The 25,123-nt window shown below is 39.4% G+C and overlaps 1 protein-coding gene across 1 annotated transcript in view; it reads left to right on the top strand.

Annotated features, from left to right (window-relative positions):
- CLVS1 (clavesin 1) overlaps window positions 1-25,123 on the top strand; it is a 156,178-nt gene that overhangs the window by 59,760 nt on the left and 71,295 nt on the right. Inside the window, exon 3 of the mRNA XM_043483595.1 lies at window positions 3,226-3,400. Within this exon, the coding sequence (XP_043339530.1) occupies window positions 3,226-3,400 (175 nt within the window). The remainder of the gene's footprint in view (window positions 1-3,225; window positions 3,401-25,123) is intronic.

The raw sequence follows: 25,123 nt of genomic DNA on the forward strand, positions 1-25,123 counted from the left end.
CACTATCCTCTCCCCCCTTTAAAAAACACAGTACTATTGTGCTCCACTCATTTTTTTTTTCCTTAACCCTTTTTCTTCGACCTCAGTACTGTATGTAAGCTTCACAAAAGGTTTAGCTTTTCTAAGTGTCCTCATTCTCTCCATGTGTGTACTCTTTGTAAGAAAGCTAATCCAGGATCAGACTCTCCAATTCCCCAATGGTCATCTGCAGCTTACCACTGGGCATATCCACATTTTCCTTTGGAACTGCCTAACCTCAGAACCTTTGGTCTATGCTCCACTTAAATCAATGTTTCTTTCCAATAAAAGGCAGTATCTCCAAAGACTTGAGTCTTTAGATCATATGTGATACGAATGCAAAGAAACAAAAAATCAAAGCCCAATGAAAACTTACTCTACATTAATAGGAATTTGACATCTCTAAAATTTAGAAGAGACTATATCTAAAAGAAAATGATAATGATGAGAACAGTATCAAACACCAATTCCTATGAGAAATAGTTAAAGCTAATAATTTTTTTCAATCCAGAGATTATATGGCACATTACAACCACCATGTTTAGATAATTTAGTGTCTGGTATAGGAGGACCTGGGGCTTCCCAGGTAGCTCAGTGGTAAAGAATTTGACTGCCAAAGCAGGAGATTCAGGTTCAAGCCCTGGGTCAGGAAGATCCTCTGGAGGAGGAAATGGCAACCCACTCCAGTATTCTTGCCTGGGAAATCTCATGGACAGAGGAGTCTGGTGGGCTACAGTCCATGGGATCACAAAGAGTTGGACGTGACTTAATGACTAAACAACAACAACAGAGGGATCTGAGGGGTTGTTTTGGTAGCAGAACACTCAGTGGTCAGATTTGGGGAGGAAAAGTTTTGCTTGATATAAGGAAGACATTTTTAGTAAGAACTGTACAGAAACAAAATGGGCTGCTACCTGTATTTTTCACATGTCACTCTTATTTCCTGAAATGCTTGTTCCTTTTCCTTCTTGTCCAAAATCCTATTTACCCTTCAAGGCTTATCCCAAGCTTTCATTCCTCTATAAATTCCTGATTACTCAAATTTTATTGACCTCTTTAAACTCATGTTTCTAGTCTCTTACCCCACCCCAATTAAATTAAGTGATCTTTGAAAGTAGAAACCTGACATACTATTTTATAACTTCAAGTATTAAGCAGAGCTCTGAGCTTATAATAGCCATTCAGTAAATTCTTACTGGTTTACTAGTTTTTTGTTTGTTTGTGTTTTATTTAAGTATAGATGATTTACAATATCATGTTAATTTCAGTTGTACAACATAGTGACATGGTTTGGGGATTTTTTTGCAGATTATATTCCATTATAGATTATGACAAGATAATGGATATAATTCTTTGTGCTATACAGTAAGATCCTTGATGTGAATCTATTTTATGTATAGTAGTTTGTATCTGTTAATTCCATATCTGATTACATATTGTCTGATTTCCAATCTGCAATCATTAGATTTGATTAGAATTTGAATCGGATTGAAATGTTCAGGAATTTGATCATTTCACTTGATTTCACAAGTGGATGTGCTCAGTCGAGTCAGACTCTTTGCAGCCCCATGGACTGTAGCCATTAGGTGCCTCTGTGGAAATTTCCATGCAAGAATCCTAGAGTAGGGTGCCGTTTCCCATTCCAGAGGATCTTCTCAACTCAGGGATTGAACCCACATCTCTTGTGTCTCCTGCATTGACAAGTGGATTCTTTACCACCAGGGCCACCTGCAAAGCCCCACAAAAGGGTACAGTTTCTGATTTTAATGATAGACTGAAGGAATAGATTTTTGCCATCACTTAACATCCAGGCTTATATTTTTAAAAAATATTAAAACCCACTGAATTTAGAGATCCTATAAGATCTTAAATTTTTAGCACAAATAATTTGCTTGGAGAATTAGCAAAATATGCCATCATTTCTTTGTATCTGGAAATTATATGAAACAAAAATCAACTGGTAACTGAGAATATATGATGCGGAAGAACACACACAACGCTAGAGAACTGTAACTCCAGTTTGTAGTCAGGTCTCCCTGTTGTCATAGTTACCAATGTACCAAGCAGACTCCTTCCTGAATCACACTGCAATCCTTCAATGAAAATAAATGACTCTTCAAGCTTTATTTTTCTCTGTCCATGAACTGAGCCTACAAAATAGCATTGATCACATAGTTTTTTGGTTTTGTTTTTTACATTTTGAGCAAGATTTTCAACATACAAAAGGAATAAGAGGTTTAATCAAAACAAGTGCCTCTGATGAAGGTCTTACCTCATTTGCTCAGCAATTCATTAAGTAGGTAGGTTTTGGGGACACAACTACAATCATGGCCCAGGATGGAGAGACAAATAAGAGATGCATTTCAATGAAATGCAATCAGCATTGCACTGGAAGCCGAGAACAGAGATTCGTGGAAACATAAAAGAGAGACACCTCATAAAGTTTGGACTTCTGGTGCAGTCAGATCAAAGGGAGGGTCCATCCTGGGATTCTCAGTGTATTGTTCCTATGAAATTTATTTATTTGGGGGGATGGTGGTTGTGAATAGACTTTATTTTTTCTTCTTTTTTTAATTTTATCATTGGAGAATAATTGCTTTACAATGTTGTGTTACTTTCTGCTATACAACAAAGTGAATCAGCTATATGTCTACATATATCCCTTCCCGCTGGAGCCCCCTTCCCACCCACCCCACCCCACCCTGTAAGTCATCACAGAGTGCTGATCCGAGCTCCCTGTGCTACACGGCAGATCCCCACTAGCTAGCTATTTTACACATGGGAGTGTACATATGCCAATGCTACTCTCTCAGCTCATCCCACCCTCCCCTTCCTGAGATGTGTCCACATTCTCTGTGGCTGCGTCTCTACTCCTGCCCTGCAAATAGGTTCATCAGTTTCATGCATCATTTTCATGCGTTAATATATGATATTTGTTTTTCTTTTTCTGACTTACTTCACTGTGTATGACAGGCTCTAGGTCCATCCACATCACCACAAATGACCCAATTTCACTCCTTTTCATGGCTGAGTGTATTCCATTGTGTATATGTTGGGTCACTGTATTCCCAGTCACTTTGGGTAGAGGACACCAGTGTTGCCCTGCAGGCTGGGCTCAAGGAGCCCAGTGAGCTGGCCAGGGCTCCACACACCAAGTTCTATCATCTGCTGATATTCACGCTCTGCCTCCTTCTGCTTTGGCTGCAGGAACTCCTTCACAGACATCCTCCGGGCCATCCTGCTGTCACTGGAAGTCCTTATTGAAGATCCGGAGCTTCAGATAAACGGTTTCATTTTAATTATAGACTGGAGTAATTTCTCCTTCAAACAAGCCTCCAAACTGACACCTTCAATCCTCAAACTAGCCATCGAAGGGCTGCAGGTAAGTTCACTGAACGTACTAGCACCTTACGAGACTGTATGTGACCGCGTGCTCTTTTCTTATTGCAACTAAAGTAATATTTGTCTTTGAGAATGGAAAAAGAAAATTTCGATAAAATCTACCTGTGAGTACTCTATTTCTATCCCAGCCTCAGTTTAGATGCTGTTGTTGTTGTTTTTAAATTAGACTCCATTTTCATTAACAGCTATAAATTACGGTTTCCACGGGTACAAATTACCTACTGTAGCAATTATGAAGAAAGCTTGGGGATGTTTAGCCAAAGCCATCTGAGAGTTCACAAAAATTAAAGCTAGAAAACATCTGCTTTATGAGAGTGCTCTTACAGTGTGGTGGCATGGAAGCTTTTCAGGGTTTCTGGGAGCATCTTTGCACACGAAAATGTGCCTGGTGGGTCCTTACTCCCCCAGATGCTATAAGCCGAGGTGTGTGTACTAAAGGCTATCACTTCTGGGCAGATAAAGGAAGCAAGCAGAACTCTACTTCCAGTTTGTATGACCAGTTATCAGAACCTTGGGAAAGGGGCTTTTGTGCTGTGTAGAGGTTAGGGGAGTCAGGCCCTCGGGTTCCTTCTGCTTAAACGACCAGTGATTCTGTGAAAACCAAGTCAGAGGGGCAATGCTGTTTAACTTTGTTAACCATTACAATACAAAAGAAAAGGCATACAGGGAGATTCAGAACCAGCACAGAGGAAACTCATACCCATTCTTCATTCTGTAGGAAGATTGACTCAATGGAGTGACTCCCCTCCCAAGAGTCTGCAGTTACATGCAGCTATGTAGACAGCAAAATACCTGTTAATTCTCAGATCAGGCAGCCAGTACTCAAGCTCTTCAAAATACAAGACTAGGAAATCCATTTCGATCCCCTATCCTACTCCAATGTAATGAGTAATTGATGCGCCTGCTTCTTAAACTGTGGCTGATTCACATTAGACTTCCGGCAGATATGTAGCACTTGTTGGGCTTCTGATGAATTTATATTTATTGAATGGATCTTATTTTGTTGAAAGGGTTTCCTGTTTCAGAACAGGGGCAAGTACACGCTGTTCCAAGAATGCCACATGGTCCTGGGGAGCTACATCATGCAGTGTGTTGGCGGCACATTTTTAAAGTTGCTTTTGCATTTCTAGATTACAGTGTATCCTGCCTTGCCCTAAAAATCTCACTCACAGACTTTTCTGTCCTTTACTGCCAATCATTTTCTCTTAGCTCCCTTTTTCTCTACCATCCTCTCTTCTAAGCCTCTGAACATCTGATCTCTCTCTCTCTCTCTAAAGCTTTTATCAAAGGGAGTTTTAAAGTAAGCTGCAAGGTTTATTTCATACCCTATAATTACACTGGCCATATCTTCGGGATTTTCTGTGGTCGTACAAGCTTCATGCATTTTTATCTTTCTAAAAAGAGACAATTCATTACATGTGTAAATAGCTGTGATTCAAGTTCTATGTAATTATAAGATTTTTTCATAAATCAGGAAGAAAATGTACTTTTTCCAACCCTGTGTTCCAATTCTTCTTTCTGGAAATGGTGTGGATTATATAACATGTCCCCTGCCAACTTCTCTAGGCTGATGTGGGTCTTACTGAGTTAATGCACGTGAGTGTGTTTTAAAACATAGAGTTGCTCATACATTTGTAAGGTATTTTACAAGAAATACTAGATGACCTTTTGTGGGGCAAGGCAAGTCTACCTGGGCCTTCTCTTGTCATGTACCAGGGATGAATTCCACGATGTCCCATAGCTCTGACTAAAGAAGATCCTCTTCTGGGAGAAGGGGAGATGCACTAGGACAGGGTCAGAGTGGAGAACAGGTACTTCCTCCCATCATCTCTCAGAGCAATGACCTGGACGCTTCTGTTGCTTAGCAATGTAAACTCCCTTGACTGGGGGAGAGTGTCAGGTCAATCAGGCTCTGGATTGGGATGCAGATTTTTCTGCAAATTCTCCCTGCCCAGACACTAAATACCTGAGATAGAAAGGTGCAGTCTTTCCGAGAGAAGAAAGTCAGTGGTCCCTGAAGAGGCTGAACTTGGGTGTGGCTCTGTCTGGGATCTGGGCTTCCTGTCCTAATAGTGTTGGCTTGGTTCCTGCCCCACAGCTGGTGGCCATCTCTGGCCAGCCACTGGCAACTTCTCACTCCAGGCCATCCTCTCTCAGGCTCTGTGGACATTCAGACGCCATGGTCACCTCTCTTCCAGCTCTGCCAGGGAATTTTCTTCACTTCAGCAGTTGTTTCCATACACACTGCTACCAATAATTGCTTCTGGCATTTCAAAATGTCTGAACTGGTAGGAAGCAGAATTCATGCCTTTGTGGTCATGCTATTGTACAAGGAAGAGCCCATACTGGCCTCCATGTACCAACCATTAAAATTCAAGATAAATTCCACAGCACTTCTGGGATGGGTAAAGGCATCAGGTTTACTGGAGAAAGAAAAAGTCAGTGAGAGATGAGAGGTTGCTGTTGTTCCTTTTACTGCTACACCTTCAGAAAGGCCTAAAGAGGTTTGAGTGTCTTGTAGATAGGCAGGGGAATTCTACCAAACACTTAAAGAAGAGTTAATACCTATCCTTCTCAAACTATTCCAAAAAACTGAAGAGGGAACACCTCCAAACTCATTCTACAAGGCCAGCATTACCAAAGCCAAAGACACTATTAAAAGAAAAAGAGAAGAAGAAAATTAGAGGTCATTATCTCTGATAAATGTAGATGCAAAAATCCTTAAAAAAGCATTAGCAAATTGAATGCCACAATACATTAAATGATAATTCATCATGATCACTGGGCTTTATTCCAGGGAAGCAAGGATAGTTCAATATCTACAAGTTAATCAATGTGATACACCACATTAACCAAATGAAGGATAAAATCACATGATTGTGGGCAGGGGTGGGGAGGGATGAACAGGCACAACACAGAGGAGGTATGACACCATAATGATTGATACTTATGATTATACACTTGTCCAAATGTGTGGAGTGTACACCAAAAGTGAGACACATGTAAATGATAGGCTTTGCGTGATTATGATGTGTCAACGTAGGTTCATCAGTTGTAATGAAGGTACAACTCTGATGGGGACTGCTGATAATGAGGGAGGCTACACATGTGTGGGAGCAAAGGATATGGGAAATCTCTGTCTTTTCCAGCCAATTTCGCTGTGAATGTAAAACTGCTCTAGAAAATAAAGCTTTAGTGAAGAAAAGTGCAATTATACTCAATCATTCAAAGAAAAAGGCATGTGCATAGAACTTTGGTTATGCACTTTATAGGCTAAATTAATGAGTTATAATGATAATCATGTAGAAGACTACTCTTTAAGGGATCATCAGATTTTGTACATCAAAAGTTACCCTGGATCAGCTAGTCATGAAATTCTAATAATATATATAGTATATATTCCTCCTTTTAGAACAATGGGATATGTCATTGTTTAGAATATTAAGTTGTCCCAGCTACATAGTCTGTGAATATTAGTTCAAAAAAACTTTAGTTAAAATACTAATTTTGAGAATGCCTGGAAGTCATTTTCTCTTATTCTGCTGTTTCATCTCTTAAATGTGGTAAGTAATGTCTAAAAGAGCCATCGTATCCATTCATTACAGTCTGTTTAAATTTTAACCAAACAAAGTAATATTTATGCCACCATTTTAATATAGCAGAGCATTATTCTCAATTCTGCAGGGAAATTCTGGCAGAAAGAACAACATGCTGAAGTCCTGTTCTTGAGTTTTGCAATGTTTCCAAAATCAATTTTTGGAATCAGTTCTTATAAATCACTGCCGCCCAACCATTACAATCAACACACAGCATATATCAATGTTCAGCCAACCCAGATACTTAAAGAATTGACTGTGCCGAAGTGTTTTACTAAGCAAGAGTTATAGGCTATTTACAAAATATTTGGTTCCCTAAGGACCCAGATGTTGTTAAAGGTTTACAGAAGCTTATTTCTGACTCACCAGAGATTTAGAAAGCAGTCTTTTCTTTTTTTTTCCCCCTCATTTCTGTGCTTATGTTATTTTCGTCTGCCCAACAGAACACTTTATCAGTTCATTAACTCTTCATTCAGTTCAAGGTTTATGGTATGATTTTTCTTGTTGTTTTGTTAAAAATGGCTTTATAATATTTATATCAACTTTTATTTAAACTCTCCCATGTGAGAGTTAGACCATAAAGAAGGCTGAGCGCCAAAGAATTCATGCTTCACTTTCAAATTGTGGTGCTGGAGAAGACTCTTTAGAGTCCCTGTAGAAGTCTCTTTAGAGTCCCTTGGACAGCAAGGAGATCAAACCAGTCAATTCTAAAGGAAATCAGTCTTGAATATTCATTGGAAGGACTGATGCTGAAGCTGAAGCTGAAGCTCCAATACTTTGGCCACCTGATGGGAAGAGCCAACTCAATGGAAAGACCTTGATGCTAGGAAAGACTGAAGGCAGGAGGAGAAGAGGGTGACAGAGGATGAGATGGTTGGATGGCATCACCAACTCAATGGACATGAGTTTGAACAACTCTGGGAAAGGAGTGGAAAAGGAGGTCCATTGCTTTTCCAACTCTTAACCCAAAGGTGGGAAGGGATTGGGAGCAGTGCTCAGAGGCTCAGCTGTGAACCATTCATCTCCTGGGAAGCCCTTTTCATTAAACTGTTTCCAACCTTCATCCATCCTCTCTTGCCTCCTTCCTGCATCCTGCTCCTCTCATATCCTACTTTTCCATCCCTTTTCCAAAATATACAGTGCATTCACTTTCCTTTGGGGAATCCAAAGTGCCCTATTCACTTGGAAGACTAGAACAGTAAAACATCCATAAAGTCACTGGGAAACATGACAGTTCCTGAGGGTAAATGAATGGCAAGAGGTGATCATACTTTTGGAAAGGTTGGTTGGGAAGATGCATTTCAAGTTAGTAGTAGATTCACAACAAATCAACCATCTATGACTCAGACATGCAGGCCCACTGATTCATGGTGTATTCGTTCAACAGAAAATGTGGGTCAGGTATTCTCCTAAACTGGTTGATAGCAGAAAACAAAGCAACCTGGCTTCCCGAAGCTTACATTCTATCATGCAAAGTTTGCAAACCATCAGTCTCAGCATCACCAGGAGCTGGTGAGAAATGTGGAACCTCAGGCAGTACCCCCAAACTTACTAAATCAGTCTGCATTTCAAGTTCTGCATGCAAATTAACGTTGGAGAAGCACTGCTCTAATAGACGGTATGGCAGTATAATGTGATGGATCTCACCCATAAATGCACGGACTCCCCTGGAGTGTTTGTTACAACCCACATCCCTTGTCCCTATTCCCAGTTTCTGATTCCATAGGTCTGGAGCAGAGTCCATGAGCTTACACTTCAAAAATGTTCCCAGATCTGCTGCTGGTGGTACAACCAGACGATGTAGGTGAGAGTGGAGTCGACTCTTTGGACTTTAGTCCCGGCTCTGCCACCCAAAGACCTCCGGCGAGTCATTTATCTCTATCAGCTCTAGTTTTGTTGTCTGTAAAGATGTGGTGGTAAAACAGAACTACCTCACTTGTTTATGGTAGAAATTAAACAGTGCGTGAAAAGTGCCTGGGCCACAGATTATAGCCCACCAGGCTCCTCTGTCCATGGGATTTCCCAGGCAAGAATAATGGAGAGGGCTGCCATTTCCTTCTCCAGGGGATCTTCCTAACCCAGGGATTGAACCCAAATCTCCTGTGTCTCATGCAATGGCAGACAAATTCTTTTTCTGTTGCCTCAACTTTTCAAAGTTTGAAATTAGATCTCACAAGCTGTCCACTGGATGGACCCAAACAAGGGTGCTCCTTTCCCACCTCAGTCAATGACTTGGGTCCAGTTTGGTGTCACCTGTTCAGACAGTAGCACTTGAGGTGCCTTTTCTTTCTGTTTGTGTGTTGTGATCTCTTTAATCATCACCAAAATCTGCTCCCAAAGCCTCTATAGTTGAGTGGTTAATGGGGTTGAATTTCATGTCTTTCACACTGCAGGACTCTTTTCATCAGTAACATTTATAGTCTTTGATCGATTCTTACACTTTCCACATATTAAAGAATATTAGATACAAATAAATGGAAGGGAAAGGGTATTTTGTATATATTTTGCCAAGAAGGTTCTTAATTCATTCTGAACACTCCAGGGATGCCTGAAGAACATTTTCCTCTAAACAAACTACCCTTTACCTTCTCAGGCCACAAAGCTACAATCCTGAGTTTGCAATAGTAGAATATGTTATTACAGAAATATTAGAGTAATAAAATGTCCCCTGTAATGCTCTACCTTGTTAAGTATCCATTAAACTCAGGAAGATGATTAGAGGTAATGACACTCCAGTGATGCTGATGGCAGATAGGATGGCCCATTTAAAACAGTTCCAATTAAACAGGTCTATCTCTGGCATGTTGTTGATAAAGGGTTTTTCTGGACTCTCATGCATTATAGACCTGGCCAATGTTTGGATTCATCCATTCAAGAAACCGTAACAAACTAGAGAAATGATCCCTGAAACCATTACTAAGACTTAACTTTGAGTCAGTCACAAAAATAAACAGATGCTGTCCCTACTCTCAGCAAGTCATCATTCAGAGGAGAGGCAGCTCTATAAGCAAATGATGAAAACGATGTTGCATGTGCAAGAAGGGAGATACACACCAGGTTAATACAATCCAAGTTCAGGCAGGAGGAGTTAGGAATGGCCTCTTGAGTAAAGCCACATCTTGACTGACTCTTAACAGGTGAATGCAGAAGAGCCAAGTGAAAGCAGGCTGGGAGAAATTTCAGGCAAAGAAGGTATTATGGGCAAAAATACAGAGGCAAGGTGTTTCTGTTGTTTAGTCATTAAGTCCTGTCCAACTCTTTGTGACCCCATAGACTGTAGCCCTCCAGGCTCCTCTGTCCGTGGGATTTCCCAGGCAAGACTACTGGAGTGGGTTGCCATGCCCTTCTCCAGGGGATCTTCCCGACCGAGGTATCAAACCTGCGTCTCCGGCACTGGCAGATGGATTCTTTACCACTGAGCCAACCAGAGGCAAGACCTCAGTCAATAAGAGAGAAAGAAACAGAATCAAATTCCTAATCCTGGCACACACCAGGACCCCCTGTGCCATGCTAAGGAGCTTGGTCTCCTTCTGCTGGTGTTGAGGGCCACTGAACATCTTGAAGCAGGATCACAATACAGACTGATGCTTCTCATGGGATCAATTTGGCAGGTATGAACAGGGAAGAGTCAAATGTGGGGAACCAAATAAAAGACAACTGCAATCATTCAAGTAAGAAGTAAGAGGTTAAACTAGGAGTGACCAAAAGATTTCGATAACTACATAGGAAGTCAAGTAAGGCAGTGATTGGTTGTTGGATGCTTGAGAATGGAAAGTGAAGATGGAGGAGTCCATGATGAAGCTTGGGTGAAGGGTAGGGGTGGTGCCAACCACTGAGATGGTGAAGACGGAAGCAGGCAGGTGTGGGAGAGAATAAGCCCTTGACAACACTGGTCTACACCATTCTTACAACACTTTTTATCACCCAGTGCTGCAAATCTATAACTTTACCTTCATCGAAATAGCCTTAGTGCTTATGTCAGGGATGGAAAAACAGGCTTGCCCTCACATACTAAATCTAAACAACTGAAACACAGCTCAGGAAAAAAGAATGCTGGCACTGATTGGTGATGGTTCCTTTCACTGTGGATCGTAAATAGCAAGTCTGCCACACATCCTGGGCTTCCCAGGTGGCTCAGTGGTAAAGAACATGCCTGCCAATGCAGGAGACACAGGAGACATGGTTTCAATCCCTGGAGCAGGAAGATTCCCTGGAGGAGGAAATGGCAACCCACTCCAGCATTCTTGTCTGGGAAAGCCCATGGACAGGGAGCCTGGAGGGCTACAGTCCACGGGGTCTCAAAGAGTCAGACATGACTGAGCACACACACACACTCCCTGACCTGGGTATTCTAGCTAAATTGAGGGACAGTCTCGTGTTCATGGTACAAGAAATAAGGAGAATAACCACAGGGTGAGACAGCATCTTGAAGAAGCTCATTATCTCTACTCTAGGTTAAAAATAATCAAACCTGGTGATGATGATGGTGGTGGTGATGATGGTGGTGGTGATGATGGTGGTGGTGATGATGGTGGTGGTGATGATGGTGGTGGTGATGATGATACTTATTGTTAGTCTGGCACTTAGACCACCTTCACCCAGTGCCTTATTTGACTCTCTCGACACCCTTGGTTTTCCCAAGTGGCACTAGTGGTAAAGAACCCGCCTGCCAGAGCAGGAGATGTAAGAGACAAGAGTTCGATCCCTAGGTTGAGAATATCCCCTGGAGGAGGGCATGGCAACCCACTCCAGTATTCTTGCCTGAAGAATCCCATGGACAGAGGAGCCTGAAGGGTTACAGTGGTTACTGAAAGCGACTTAGCATGTACAGCCCTTGGTAATAAGCAGAGCAAGAGAATAACATATCATCACTTCAAAAAAAAAAAACCGCAAAAACCCAGGAAAGATTGACTGGATTGATCAGTGAAACATCAGTTCTGAATAAGATTTTAGTTGCCTTGGAGACCAACTAAAGACCCCAGACTTTTTGTTGCATCTCACAAGAGAAGATGGAACTTGTATGAATAAGTAGCTGATAAAGTGCAGTCTCCATTTACATCAAAGTAAAGTATTTGTTGTTAAGAAGCCAATAAGAATAGTTAACTCATTTCAGCTCAAAGATAATTTTTCAAAGTGCAGTATTTTGTTTTTATACTTAGAAGGGTCTAATTTTTACACAATAAACTTTTTATTGATGTGTTAATATACATCCAGAGTACTACCCAAATTGTAAGCATGCAGCAAAGTGAATTTTCAGAAAATGAAAACTTTTAAGTAACCAAAAACAGATTAAGAAAAAGAATACTGCCAGTTACTCAGAGGTCCCTCCTTCCCCGGACTCAGTAGCTGACTCCCAAAGGTAGCTAACATCTCTACTAGCTTTGTTTGTAGTGATGCTTTGTTTGTAGTGATGCTTCCTAAGGCCCACTTGATTTTGCATTCCAGGATGTCTGGCTCTAGGTGAGTGACCACACCATTGTGGTTATCTGGGTCATGAAGAACTTTTCTTCTGTGTATTCTTGCCACCTCTTCTTAATATCTTCTGCTTCTGTTAGGTCCATACTATTTCTGCCCTTTATTGTGCTCATCTTTGCAAGAAATGTTCCCTTGATATCTCTAATTTTCTTGAAGAGATCTCTAGTCTTTCCCATTCTATCGTTTTCCTCTATTTCTTTGCATTAATCACTTAGGAAGGCTTTCTTATCTCTCCTTGCTATTCTTTGGAACTCTGCATTCAAATGGGTATATCTTTCCCTTTCTCCTTTGCCTTTAGCTTCTCTTCTTTTCTCAGCTTTTTCTAAGGCCTCTTCAGACAGCCATTTTGCCTTTTTGCATTTCTTTTTCTTGGGGATGGTGTTGAATATACAATATGCAGCATCAAATAAGTGTTACAAAATACCTGCATTAAATGTATACACTTTACTCTTAAGAGAATCTCTCGAACTTTCCCTTGGAGCCCATTTATTTTCTTAATTTGGTCACATGGTTTCCAAACTCACCACGTGATAGAAGTCTGTAACAAGAATTTGGCCGAGGGGCTAATTCATATTGACATATAGACTATATCAAGAAATAACAGCTGTCATCCAGGGAAGAAACACAAAGAAGATTAAAAATTTTACTACCAAAACTAGAAAACACCATGCTTGTGGCCATTCTGCATAGAGCTTAATGTACCTAAGAGCATCATATACTGTGGAGCCAGATCATGGTGCACAGTTGTGATCCTGAGCTATCAAAAAGTTTTAATCGCTTTCAACAAGTGATATTGAAGACACCATGGAAATGTGTAAATAGTAGACAGATTTTCCTCTATAGTAGTTATAATGTGATATAGAAAATTTTACAGTTTAAGAGACACTTAGTCACCAGTATCATGTAGGAATCCTAGAAATTATTAATTTTTTGAGTTTTAAAGATGTTTTATTACAGTGAAATAGCTTCTACATTACCAAGACAAAGCTCTTTAAAGGTTTATATTTCTTAAATAGGAGAACAACAGATGCTTTCAGCACTTTCAGCTGTTGAAATCTGTAAGATTCTCTCAACTTGACTTCCACTCCCAAACCCCACTACTGGGGGTTCATTATACATGTTCAGTATAAAAAAATCTTTTAAAAATACTGGTGATACTGGAAAGTAATTCAGTTCAGTTCAGTCACTCAGTCACTTTGCGATCCCATGGACTGCAGCACACCAGGCTTCCCTGTCCATCACCAACTCCTGGAGCTTGCTCAAACTCATGTCCATTAAGTCAGTAATGCCATCCAACCATCTCATCCTCTGTCATCCCCTTCTCTTCCTGCCTTCAATTGTTCCCAGCATTAGGGTCTTCTCCAATGAGTCAGTTCTTCACATCAAGTGGCCAAAGTATTGCAGCTTCAGCTTCAGCTGAATATTCAAGACTTCCAATGAATATTCAAGACTGATTTCCTTTAGGATTGACTGACTTGATCTCCTTGCTGTCCAAGGGACGCTCACTAACATCAAAAAGTTCAAAAGCATCAATTTTTCAGCACTCAGCTTTCTTTATAGTCCAACTCTCACATCCACACATGACTATTGAAAAAAACCATAGCTTTGACTAGATAAACCTCTGTCAGTGAAGTAATGTCTCTGCTTTTTTAATATACTGTCTAGGTTGGTCACAGCTTTTCTTCTAAGGAGCAAGTGTTTTTAATTTCATGGCTGCTGTCACCATCTGCAGTGATTTTGGAGCCCAAGAAAATAAAGTCTCTCACTGTTTCCATTGTTTCCTCATCTATATGCCATTAAGTGATGGAACAGAATGCCATGATCTTTATTTTTTTTTTTTTATTAGTTGGGGGCTAATTACTTCACAACATTTCAGTGGGTCATGATCTTTATTTTCTGAATGTTGAGTTTTAAGCCAGCTTTTTCACTCTCCTCTTGTACCTATATCAAGAGGTTCTTTAGTTCTTCTTCGCTTTCTGCCATAAGGGTGGTATCATCTGCATATCTGAGGTTATTGTTATTTCTCCCAGCAATCTTGATTCCAACTTGTGCTTCATCTAGCCCTGCATTTCGCATGATGTACTCTAAACAGAATTTAAATAAGCAAGGTGATACTATACAGCCTTGACGAACTCCTTTCCTGATTTGGAACCAGTCCATTGGTCCATGTTTGGTTCTAACTGTTGCTTCTTGACCTGCATACAGATTTCTCAGGAGGCAGGTAAGGTGGTCTGGTTCCCATCTTTTGAAGAATTTTCCACACTTTGTTGTGATCCACACAGTCAAAACCTATACTGCAGTCAATGAAGTAGATGTTTTTCTGTAACTCTCGTGCTTTTTATATGATCCAGCGGATGTTGGCAACTTGATCTCTGGTTCCTCTGCTTTCTCTAAATCTAGCTTAAACATTTGGAAGTTCATGGTTCATGTACTTTTGAGGCCTAGCTTGGAGAAGTTTGAATATTACTTTGCTAGCGTGTGAGATGAGTGCAATTGTGTGGCAATTTGAACATTCTTTGGCATTGCCTTCCTTTGGGATTGGAATGAAAATCGACCTTTTCCAGTCGTGTGGCCACTGCTGAGTTTTCCAAATTTGCTGGCATATTGAGTGCAGCACTTTCACAGCATCATCTTTTAGGATTTGAAACAGCTCAGCTGAGATTTCATCACCTCCATTAGCTTTGTTCGAAGTGATGCTTCCTAAGGCCCACTTGACTGGTGAGTAAAAATAAGAAAAATGCAAACTACACACAACCCTATACAGAAATAAACCTTTTAAACCCGGACATCTGGTCTTTTCACTTGATAGCACACAGTAAAGAGTATTTTAGCTCTTTAAACATTTTACTTCAATGTCATTTTATAATGACTGCATCATGTTCCATTGTTCAATTATATGATAATGTATTAACCAATTCCCAAGTGCTGAATATTTAGAAAGTTCTCAATTGTCTCAGTATTGTGTAAATTCCTGACATCAACATTCCTTTAGCTGATTTCTTGGCTACATGAATCATTGCCTTAGGATTAACTTCTAGAGGTGAAATGTATCTTGAAGATGCTCTACAGAAGTTTTTTTTTTTTTTTAATATTCATCAGCAAAGTATGAGATGGTCTGCTCCTGAACCAAAATCACTTCTGGGTATCAAACATAAGTCTGCATCTATTTGTAGCCTCCCTACAATGCCTCCACCATACAACCCATTTTTGTTTTAATTTGCTTTGATTACCTTGATTACTACTGAGGTGGAATATTTTTCCATGTGTTTATCTGACCTTTTTTTTATTAAAAAATTTTTTTTAATTGGAGGCTAATTACTTTACAATATTGTGGTGGTTTTCGCCATACATTAATCAGCCATGGGTGTACATGTGTTCCCCATCCTGAACCTCTCTCCCCATCCCATCCCTCAGGGTCATCCCAGTGCACCAGCCCTGTCTCATGCATCGAACCTGGACTAGCGATCTATTTTACAGATGATAATATACATGTTTCAATGCTATTCTCTCAAATCATCCCACCCTCGCCTTCTCCCACAGAGTCCAAAAGTCTGTTCTTTACATCTGTGTCTCTTATGCTGTCTCACATATAGCGTATCTGACCTTTTTATTATCTTTTTAATGTATCACCTGTTAATGTACTTCAACCGTTTTTCAGTTGAGGTCTTTAAATTTTGTTTTATTTCTAATTTGTAAGAAATTTTTATTATATAAGGAAATTAATGTTTTCTCACGTTACAAATTTTTTTTTTTTTATAATTTGCATCTATCAGTGAATAGTGTTTATTTTTGCTGTACTTTTTAAAGAAGTTTAAGATGTTTGGTATCCTTGCCTTGAGAACCCCATGAACAGTATGAAAAGGCAAAAAGATAGGACACTGAAAGATGAACTCCCTAGATCAGTAGATGCCCAATATGCTACTGGAGATGAGTGGAGAAATAACTCCAGAAAGAATGAAGAGACAGAGCCAAAGCAAAAACAACACCCAGTTGTGGATGTGATTGGTGATGGAAGCAAGGTCTGATGCTGTAAACAGCAATATTGCATAGGAACCTGGAATGTTAGGTCCATGAATCAAGGCAAATTGGAAGTGGTCAAACAGGAGATGGCAAGAGTGAATGTCGACATTTTAGGAATCAGCAAACTGAACTGGACTGGCATGGGTGAATTTAACTCAGATGACCATTATATCTACTACTGTGGGCAAGAATCCCATAGAAGGAATGGAATAGCCATCATAGTCAACAAAAGAGTCCGAAATGCAGTACTTGGATGCAATCTCAAAAATGACAGAATGATCTCTGTTCACTTCCAAGGCAAGTCATTCAATATCACAGTAACCCAAGTCTATGCCCCAACCAGTAATGCCGAAGAAGCTGAAGTTGAACGGTTCTAAGAAGACCTACAAGACCTTCTAGAACTAACACTCAAAAAAGATGTCCTTTTCATTATAGGGGTCCGGAATGCAAAGGCAGAAAGTCAAGAAACACCTAGAGTAACAGGCAAATTTGGCCTTGTAGTACGGAATGAAGCAGGGCAAAGGTTAATAGAGTTTTGCCAAGAGAACGCACTGGTCATAGCAAATACCCTCTTCCAACAACACAAGAGAAGACTCTACACATGGACATCACCAGATGGTCAACACCGAAATCAGATTGATTCTATTCTTTGCAGCCAAAGATGGAGAAGCTCTATACAGTCAGCAAAAACAAGACAGGGAGCTGACTGTGGCTCAGATCATGAACTCCTTATTGCCAAATTCAGACTTAAACTGAAGAAAGTAGGGAAAACCACTAGACCACTCAGGTATGACCTAAATCAAACCCCTTATGATTATACAGTGGAAGTGAGAAATAGATTTAAGGGACTAGATCTGATAGATAGAGTGCCTGATGAACTATGGACGGAGGTTTGTGACATCCTGATAGGGATCAAGACCATCCCCAAGAAAAAGAAATGCAAAAGAGCAAAATGGCTGTCTGAAGAGGCCTTACAAATAGCTGTGAAAACAAGAGAAGTGAAAAGCAAAGGAGAAAAGGAAAGATATTCCCATTTGAATGCAGAGTTCCAAAGAATAGCCAGGAGAGATAAGAAAGACTTCTTCAGCAATCAGTGCAAAGAAATAGAGGAAAACAACATAATGGGAAAGACTAGAGATCTCTTCAAGAAAATCAGAGATACCAAGGGAACATTTCATGCAAAGATGGGCTCAATAAAGGACAGAAATGGTAGGGACCTAACAGAAGCAGAAGATATTAAGAAGAAGTGGCAAGAATACACAGAAGATCTGTACAAAAAAGACCTTCACGACCCTGATAATCACAGTGGTGTGATCACTTAACTAGAGCCAGACATCCTGGAATGTGAAGTCAAGTGGGCTTTAGGAAGCATCACTACGAACAAAGCTAGTGGAGGTGATGGAATTCCAGTTGAGCTATTTCAAATCCTAAAAGATGATGCTGTGAAAGTCCCTTTCTCAACATGTCAGCAAATTTGGAAAACTCAGCTGTGGCCCCAGGACTGGAAAAGGTCAGTTTTCATTCTAATCCCAAAGAAAGGCAATGCCAAATAATGTTCAAACTACTGCACAATTGCACTCATATCACACGCTAGTAAAGTAGACTCAAAATTCTCCAAGTCAGGCTTCAACAATATGTGAACCATGAACTTGCAGATGTTCAGGCTGGTTTTAGAAAAGGTAGAGGAACCAGAGATCAAATTGCCAATATCTGTGGGATCATCGAAAAAGCAAGAGAATTCCAGAAAAACATCTATTTCTGCTTTATTGACTATGTCAAAGTCTTTGACTGTGTGGATCACAAGGAACTGCGGACAATTCTGAAAAAGATGGAAATACCAGACCACCTGACTTGCCTCTTGAGAAACCTGTATGCAGGTCAGGAAGCAACAGTTAGAACTGGACATGGAACAACAGAATTTTTCCAAATAGGAAAAGGAGTACATCAAGGCTGTATATTGTCACCCTGCTTATTTAACTTATATGCAGAGTACATCATGAGAAACGTTGGACTGGAAGAAGCACAAGCTAGAATCAAGATTGCCAGGAGAAATATCAGTAATCTCAGATATGCAGATGACACCACCCTTATGGCAGAAAGCGAAGAAGAACTGAAGAGCCTCTGGATGAAAGTGAAAGAGGAGAGTGAAAAAGTTGGCTTAAAGCTTAACATTCAGAAAACTAAGATCATGGCATCTGGTCCCATCACTTCATGACAAATCGATGGGAAACAGTGGAAACTGTGGCAGACTTCATTTTGGGGGACTCCAAAATCACTGCAGATGGTGACTATGCCATGAAATTAAAAGATGCTTACTCCTTGGAAGAAAAGTTATGACCAACCTAGACAGCATATTAAAAAGAAGAGACATTACTTTGCCAACAAAGATCTATCTAGTCAAGGCTATGGTTTTTCCAGTAGTCATGTATGGATGTGAGAGTTGGACTATAAAGAAAGCTGAGCGCTAAAGAATTGATGCTTTTGAACTGTGGTGTTGGAAAAGACTCTTGAGAGTCCCTTGGACTGCAAGGAGATCCAATCAGTCCATCCTAAAGGAGATCAGTCCTGAATATCATTGGAAGGACTGATGTTGAAGCTGAAACTCCAATACTTTGGCTACCTGATAATGAAGAGCTGGCTCATTTGAAAAGACCCTGATGCTGGGAAAGATTGAGGGCAGGAGGAGAATGGGACAACAGAGGATGAGATGGTTAGATGGCATCACTGATTCAATGGACATGAGTTTGAGTAAACTCTGGGAGTTGGTGATGGACAGAGAGGCCTGGCCTGCTGCAGTCCATGGAGTCGCAGAGAGTCGGACAGGCCTGAGTGACTGAACTGAATTAAAGATGTTTATATGATCAAGTCTGATAAGTGGTCTTCACTAGGACTTAGAAAGTCTTCTTTTCTCAAATGTTATATAAAGTTCTCAAGTGTTTCCTTCTAGACTTAGATTTTTTTAATTTAACATTTTTATCTATAGGGATTTACAGTGGAATAGGTATAAGGAAGGGGTTTAACTTAATTTTTAAGTTTTTTAATTAATCTTAATCCTAGCTATTGAATAACACACCCTGAAATGCATTGTAGAAGACAGATAAATCTGTGCTGAGGGAATATTAGGGAGAGTGATGACAGAGTCATTAATTCATTTAATTGTTGTTCAGTTGCTAAGTCGGGTCTGACTCTTTGTAGCCCCAGGAACTGCAGCACACCAGGCTTCCCTGTCCTCCTCTATCTCCTGGAGTTTGCTCAAACTCATGTCTATTGAGTCGGTGATGCCATCCAACCATCTCATCCTCTGCCTCCCCCCCTTCTTCTCCTGCCCTCAATCTTTCCCAGCATTAGGGTCTTTTCTAGTGATTTGGCTCTTCACATTAAGTGGCCAAAGTATTCATTTAATACTGTTAAAAATCTGAGCTAATTTTTTATAAGTATGAGTAATAAGAATTTGCAAAGGATGAGAGAGAAGTTTCACTTCAACAACTATTTATTCAACTTTTCATTCACCAGGGTTCCAAGCAGGCATAGGTGAGGGGACCCTCTGGTCATGTCCCCAGGGTGGGACAAAGATTAGCCTGGCATTTCTTCAGTGCCATATGGGAGAAAAGGAAAAGTGATGTGCTAGCCAGGCTCTGGGCAATTCTTGTTGAGCGCAAAAGTTGGACAGAAGATTTTGGAAAATACCTCCCACTGCTAACGAATTCTAACAATACAGTCATAAAGATGATTTCTCCTGCTTTGATAATATTAGAGTTTAGGAATTTAAAGATACTTAATGGAGATTATTAACATTGTGGAAAAACTTGAACGATTAAGCTAATGCCAGCTGAAATGTCACTAATTGAGAGGAATAATCCTTGATGCCTTAACCCAGAAACTCATTAAGGATTTGGAAGAAATTATGAATAACTTGCTCCATTAACTGAATGAGGTTTTAATTAAGATATTCTTAGGAAAGCAAGAGGACAGGGCAACTTCTAAGATGATTTTCAGACTTTGGAAGGGGAAATTCAGTCCTGAAAGAGATGTAGAGAAGAGAGGACCCGACTCAGAAGCTATGAAAGAAACATCTTGAGAGACATATTCATTTAATATTTTCTGTTGAAAAAAGAAAGCCTGAGCACATTCTGAAATATTTCTCTCTGGTCAGAGCATGGTATTGTTGAGTACTTTGGTAAAAAGTTCAATTTCTTGAATGCTCTTGTGTTTTCCTTTTCCTATAATACATTTCTGTAACTTTGCAAAAAATTGAGTGCCTTTAATTACAGTACCTTCCAAAAGAAAGTTGGCCATATTTAATAATTTTGTTTTTATATATGCATATACAATTAATATATACATACAATTGATACAGGCTTCCCTTGTGGCTCAGCTGGTAAAGAATCTGCCTGCAGTGCAGGAGACCTGAGTTCAATCCCTGGGTTAGGAAGATCCCCTGGAGAAGGGAATGGCTACTACTCCAGTATTCTGGCCCTGGGTCGCAAAGAGTTGACATGACTGAGAGACTTTCACTGATCACTGATACAAATGACATATACAGATACACTGTATATCTGTATCTATATAATTGATTATTAATTCCAAATGATTTTATCTCTGTATTTTTCACATTTCCATTTTTTTCTCTCCATCCCCAGAGTTGCCACTTCAGTTTGGGACCTCATCAGTTCTTTTTCAAAAAAGACAGAACAGTTTTTTAAATTGTTCTTTCTGCCTTGTTCTAAATTTTTTTTAAAGATTCCTTACTGTCTTCTTAAAAATCAAATCTATCTTGTAATATACACCATTTCTTTTTAAGTTGAATAAATATTTTTTCATGATAAGCTGAAAAAATAAAAATTTATTTGAGCTTATTGGAAAATTTCAAAAATATGAAGAAGAAAATAAAAATTAACCTTAATTCCTCAGTCCAGACAGAACCATAATTCATATGTTGGTGTTTTTCCTTTTTACATTTTATCAAAATATATGTCACATACCATATAATTCACTCATTTAAAGTGTACATTTAATGGTTTTTAGCATATTCACAGAGCTATGTAATCATCACCACAGTCTAATTTTAGAACATTTTTATCATGCCCACCCCCCAATCCCATACCCACTGCCAGTCACTCCTCATTCATCACTTCTCCACTCCTTTCAGAGACACGGGAAACTGCTCATCTACATTCTGTTTGGATAGATTTTCCAATTCTGGATGTTTTATATGAATGGAATTAAACAATATGTGATCCTTTGTGACTGGTTTCTTTCACTTATCATAATGTTTTCAAGGCTTATCCATGCTGTAGTAGCCATCACGACTTCATTCCTTTTTAATGGCTGAATAATATTCCATTGCATGACTACCCCAATTTTTTTTCGTTTTTTAGTCGTTGGCCATTTGAGTTCTTCCCACTTTTGACCATTATGAAGGATCTTGCTATGAACAGTCATGTACACATTTTTTTCCAAAGTGGCTGCACCATTTTATATTCCTCCCAGGAATGTATGAGGTCTCAATTTCTCCACATCCTTGTTAACCCTAGCTGTTGTCTTTCTCTCTCTTTTTGTTCTGTCCATATTAGTTGGTGTGATGCAGTATCTTTCTGAGGCGTTGCTTTGCATTTCCCCGATGACTACTGATCCTAAGGGTCTTTCGCTGTGCTTAGTGGCCATTTACACCTCTTTTGGAGAATTGTCTATTCAAATCCTTTTCTAATTTTGAGTTATTTGTCTTTTTATTATTGACCTGTAATACACATATATATTCTGAATACAATTCTTTTATCTGATATATCATTTGCAAATATTTCTCCTATTCAGTAAGCTGTGTTTTCAATTTATTGATAGAATCCTTTGAAGCACGAAAGTTTTCAATTTGATGAAGTTTAATTTATCAACTTTTCTCTTTTCTTGTGTGTACTTTGGTATCACACACACACACACACACAAAAATGTGTAACCCAAGGTCGTGAAAGTTCACTTCTGTACTTTTTTCTAAGAGTTTCACATTTAGGTCTATGATTCATTTTGAGTTAATTTTTGTGTATAGCGTAAGGTCGGGTTCCAACTTCAGTCTTTTGCATAAGATATTCACTTGTTCAGGCATCATTTATTGAAAATACTACCCTTTCTCCATTATATGGTATTGCTTCCCTTGTTTGAAATCAATTGATCATTAATGTATGAATTTCTTCCTGGGTCCTCAATTTTGCTCCATTGATCCATATATCTATACTATGCTAGTAAATATTGTCTTGACTATTGTAGCTTTGAAATAAGTTTTAAATTGTAAAATGTGAGTTGTCCAACTTTATTCCTCTTTTTCTAGATTGTTTTGGCTATCCTAGGTCCCATGCATTTTCACATGAATTTCAGGATCTGCTTGTCAATTTTTGAAAAAAAAAAAAAAAAAACTGGACTTGGATTTTGATAAGGACTGCACTGAATCTCTAGACCTGTTTGGGGAGTTCTGCCATCATAATAATATTGTCTTCCAATACATCAACATGAGATGTCTTCCCACTGATTTAGATATTTAGGTACTTGCAAAAATATTTTATACTTTTTGTTGTATAAGCCCTGCACTTCTTTTGTTAAATTTATCTCTACATATTTTATTCTTTTTGATAATATTTTAAATCAAACTAGCTTTTCATTGCTAGTATACTAAGATATAATTAATTTTGTGTATTAATCTTATATTAACAACCTTGAAGAACTCATTTATTAGTTCTAAAAACTGGACTGCTTAGGATTTTATATACACTAGACCATGTCAACTGTAAACAGATAGTTTTACTGTCTGTCTCATCTGAGTGCATTTTTTCCCTTGCTTAATAGCCCTAGCTAGAACCTCTAGTACGATACCGAATAGAGGTGGTAAGAACAGACATCCTTGTCTTGCTCCTGGTCTTAGGGGAAAGCATTCAGTCCTTCACCACTAGGTATGAGGCTAGTTGTACACTTTGTAAATGCCCTACATTAGGTTGGGGCTTCCCTGGTGGCTCAGACAGTAAAGAATCTGCCCGCAGTGTGGGAGACCCAGGTTCGATCCCTGGGTCGGGAAGATCCCCTGGAGAAGAGAATGGCTACCCACTCCAGTATTCTTTCCTGGAGGATTCCATGGACAGGGGAGCCTGGTGGGCTATAGTCCATGGGATTGCAAAGAGTTAGACATGACTGAATGACAAACACTTTTGCATTGTATCAGGTTGAGGAAATTCCTATTCCTAGCTTGGTCAGTCAGTCACCATCTCCTTTAAAAATCCTTCAGTACATCCCTATTTCTTATTAGACCAAGTTCAAGCTCCATGGCTTAGGACTGAAGACCCTCTTAGAACTTCCCCTGCTTACTTCTCCAGCCTCATCTCTGGACACTCCCTCTGCACCTCCTTTTCCAACCTCATCTCCAAAATGTTGAGCTCTACCTATTGCAAACTGCATGAAGGTCCTAACATTCCATGTTCTTCATGTCTCTGTTTTTGTCTCCTGCTTTATCCCTACTCTCTACCTCCTCACTATACTTCAAGACAGCTCAAGACTACTAATTTCAAAAAGATATCAATTAACTAGATCTGGTTTAAATGCCCTTCATCTATATTCTTATAACACACTGCACATATTACTATGCTAGAGTTTAACACAGGGTTCTGCATTGTCAGTTTAGGTTTCTGCCTCTCTAAGCAGGATAAATTTCTTATAGGCAGGGGCCATATCTTGACCATCTTTCATCCTCAGTGCCTGGAACTCACTTAGTAATTTGATGGACAGATAGATAGATGGATGTTGAGGCTTATGTCACTTTTTAATATGGAGCATACATAAATGAATAAAAACACTCACACAATCCTAAAGTTCTCAGCAGCCATAAAAAGCAAGAGACCCTAAAGGAAAATGGAGTTGTTCCAGGGTCTATGGAATATAATTGTAGGAAAATACGGATGGCAAATAAAAAGACATGTCAAGCAAAAATAAAAAGTGTTGATTTTACAGAGTTTGTCTCAATTACTAGAAATAATGGTCTCTAGGAAATACTTTCCTGGGGACTTTTATCCCCCACTTCTCCCACTCCCTCACCAACAATACCCACAACCAGTTATTATTATACATTCCATTCAGCCCCAAAATATGGTAGAATATATATTAGGTAATCAAATATGTTCATGTTCAAAAGAAGTAAGAGTTGCAGCCTTTAATTGCAGTAAAAGCCAGTTTCACCAAATGGTTGAAATGCTCACACAAAAGATTCAGTGAGACAGTAAAACAGTCAATACTAAATGTTAAAATGGGTAGGACAGACAACAGCTGTTCAGTGGAGAGAAACTCATTCACAATTATCGATTGGTGTTAGCAATATGCTAGTTATTGGGTTGGATGTTGAATATATAACATGGATTGATATTCACAATCTGTGTTCGAGGAATTTATCTAGTGAGGGAGCAAAGCAAGTTAACATAAAACTTATAGCTATTCATTCAGCAAATACTATCACAGATACCATCTTAGGGATAGTGATGAATTAAAAAGACCAACATCTCTGTCCAGACAGAGCACACATTCTAGTTGAGAGAGGAAGACATTAAGCAGACAGATAACTTATGTAGTATGATTTAAAAAAAAAA

Source organism: Cervus canadensis, chromosome 12 (genome assembly GCF_019320065.1).
Source record: "Cervus canadensis isolate Bull #8, Minnesota chromosome 12, ASM1932006v1, whole genome shotgun sequence".
NCBI lineage: Eukaryota > Metazoa > Chordata > Mammalia > Artiodactyla > Cervidae > Cervus > Cervus canadensis.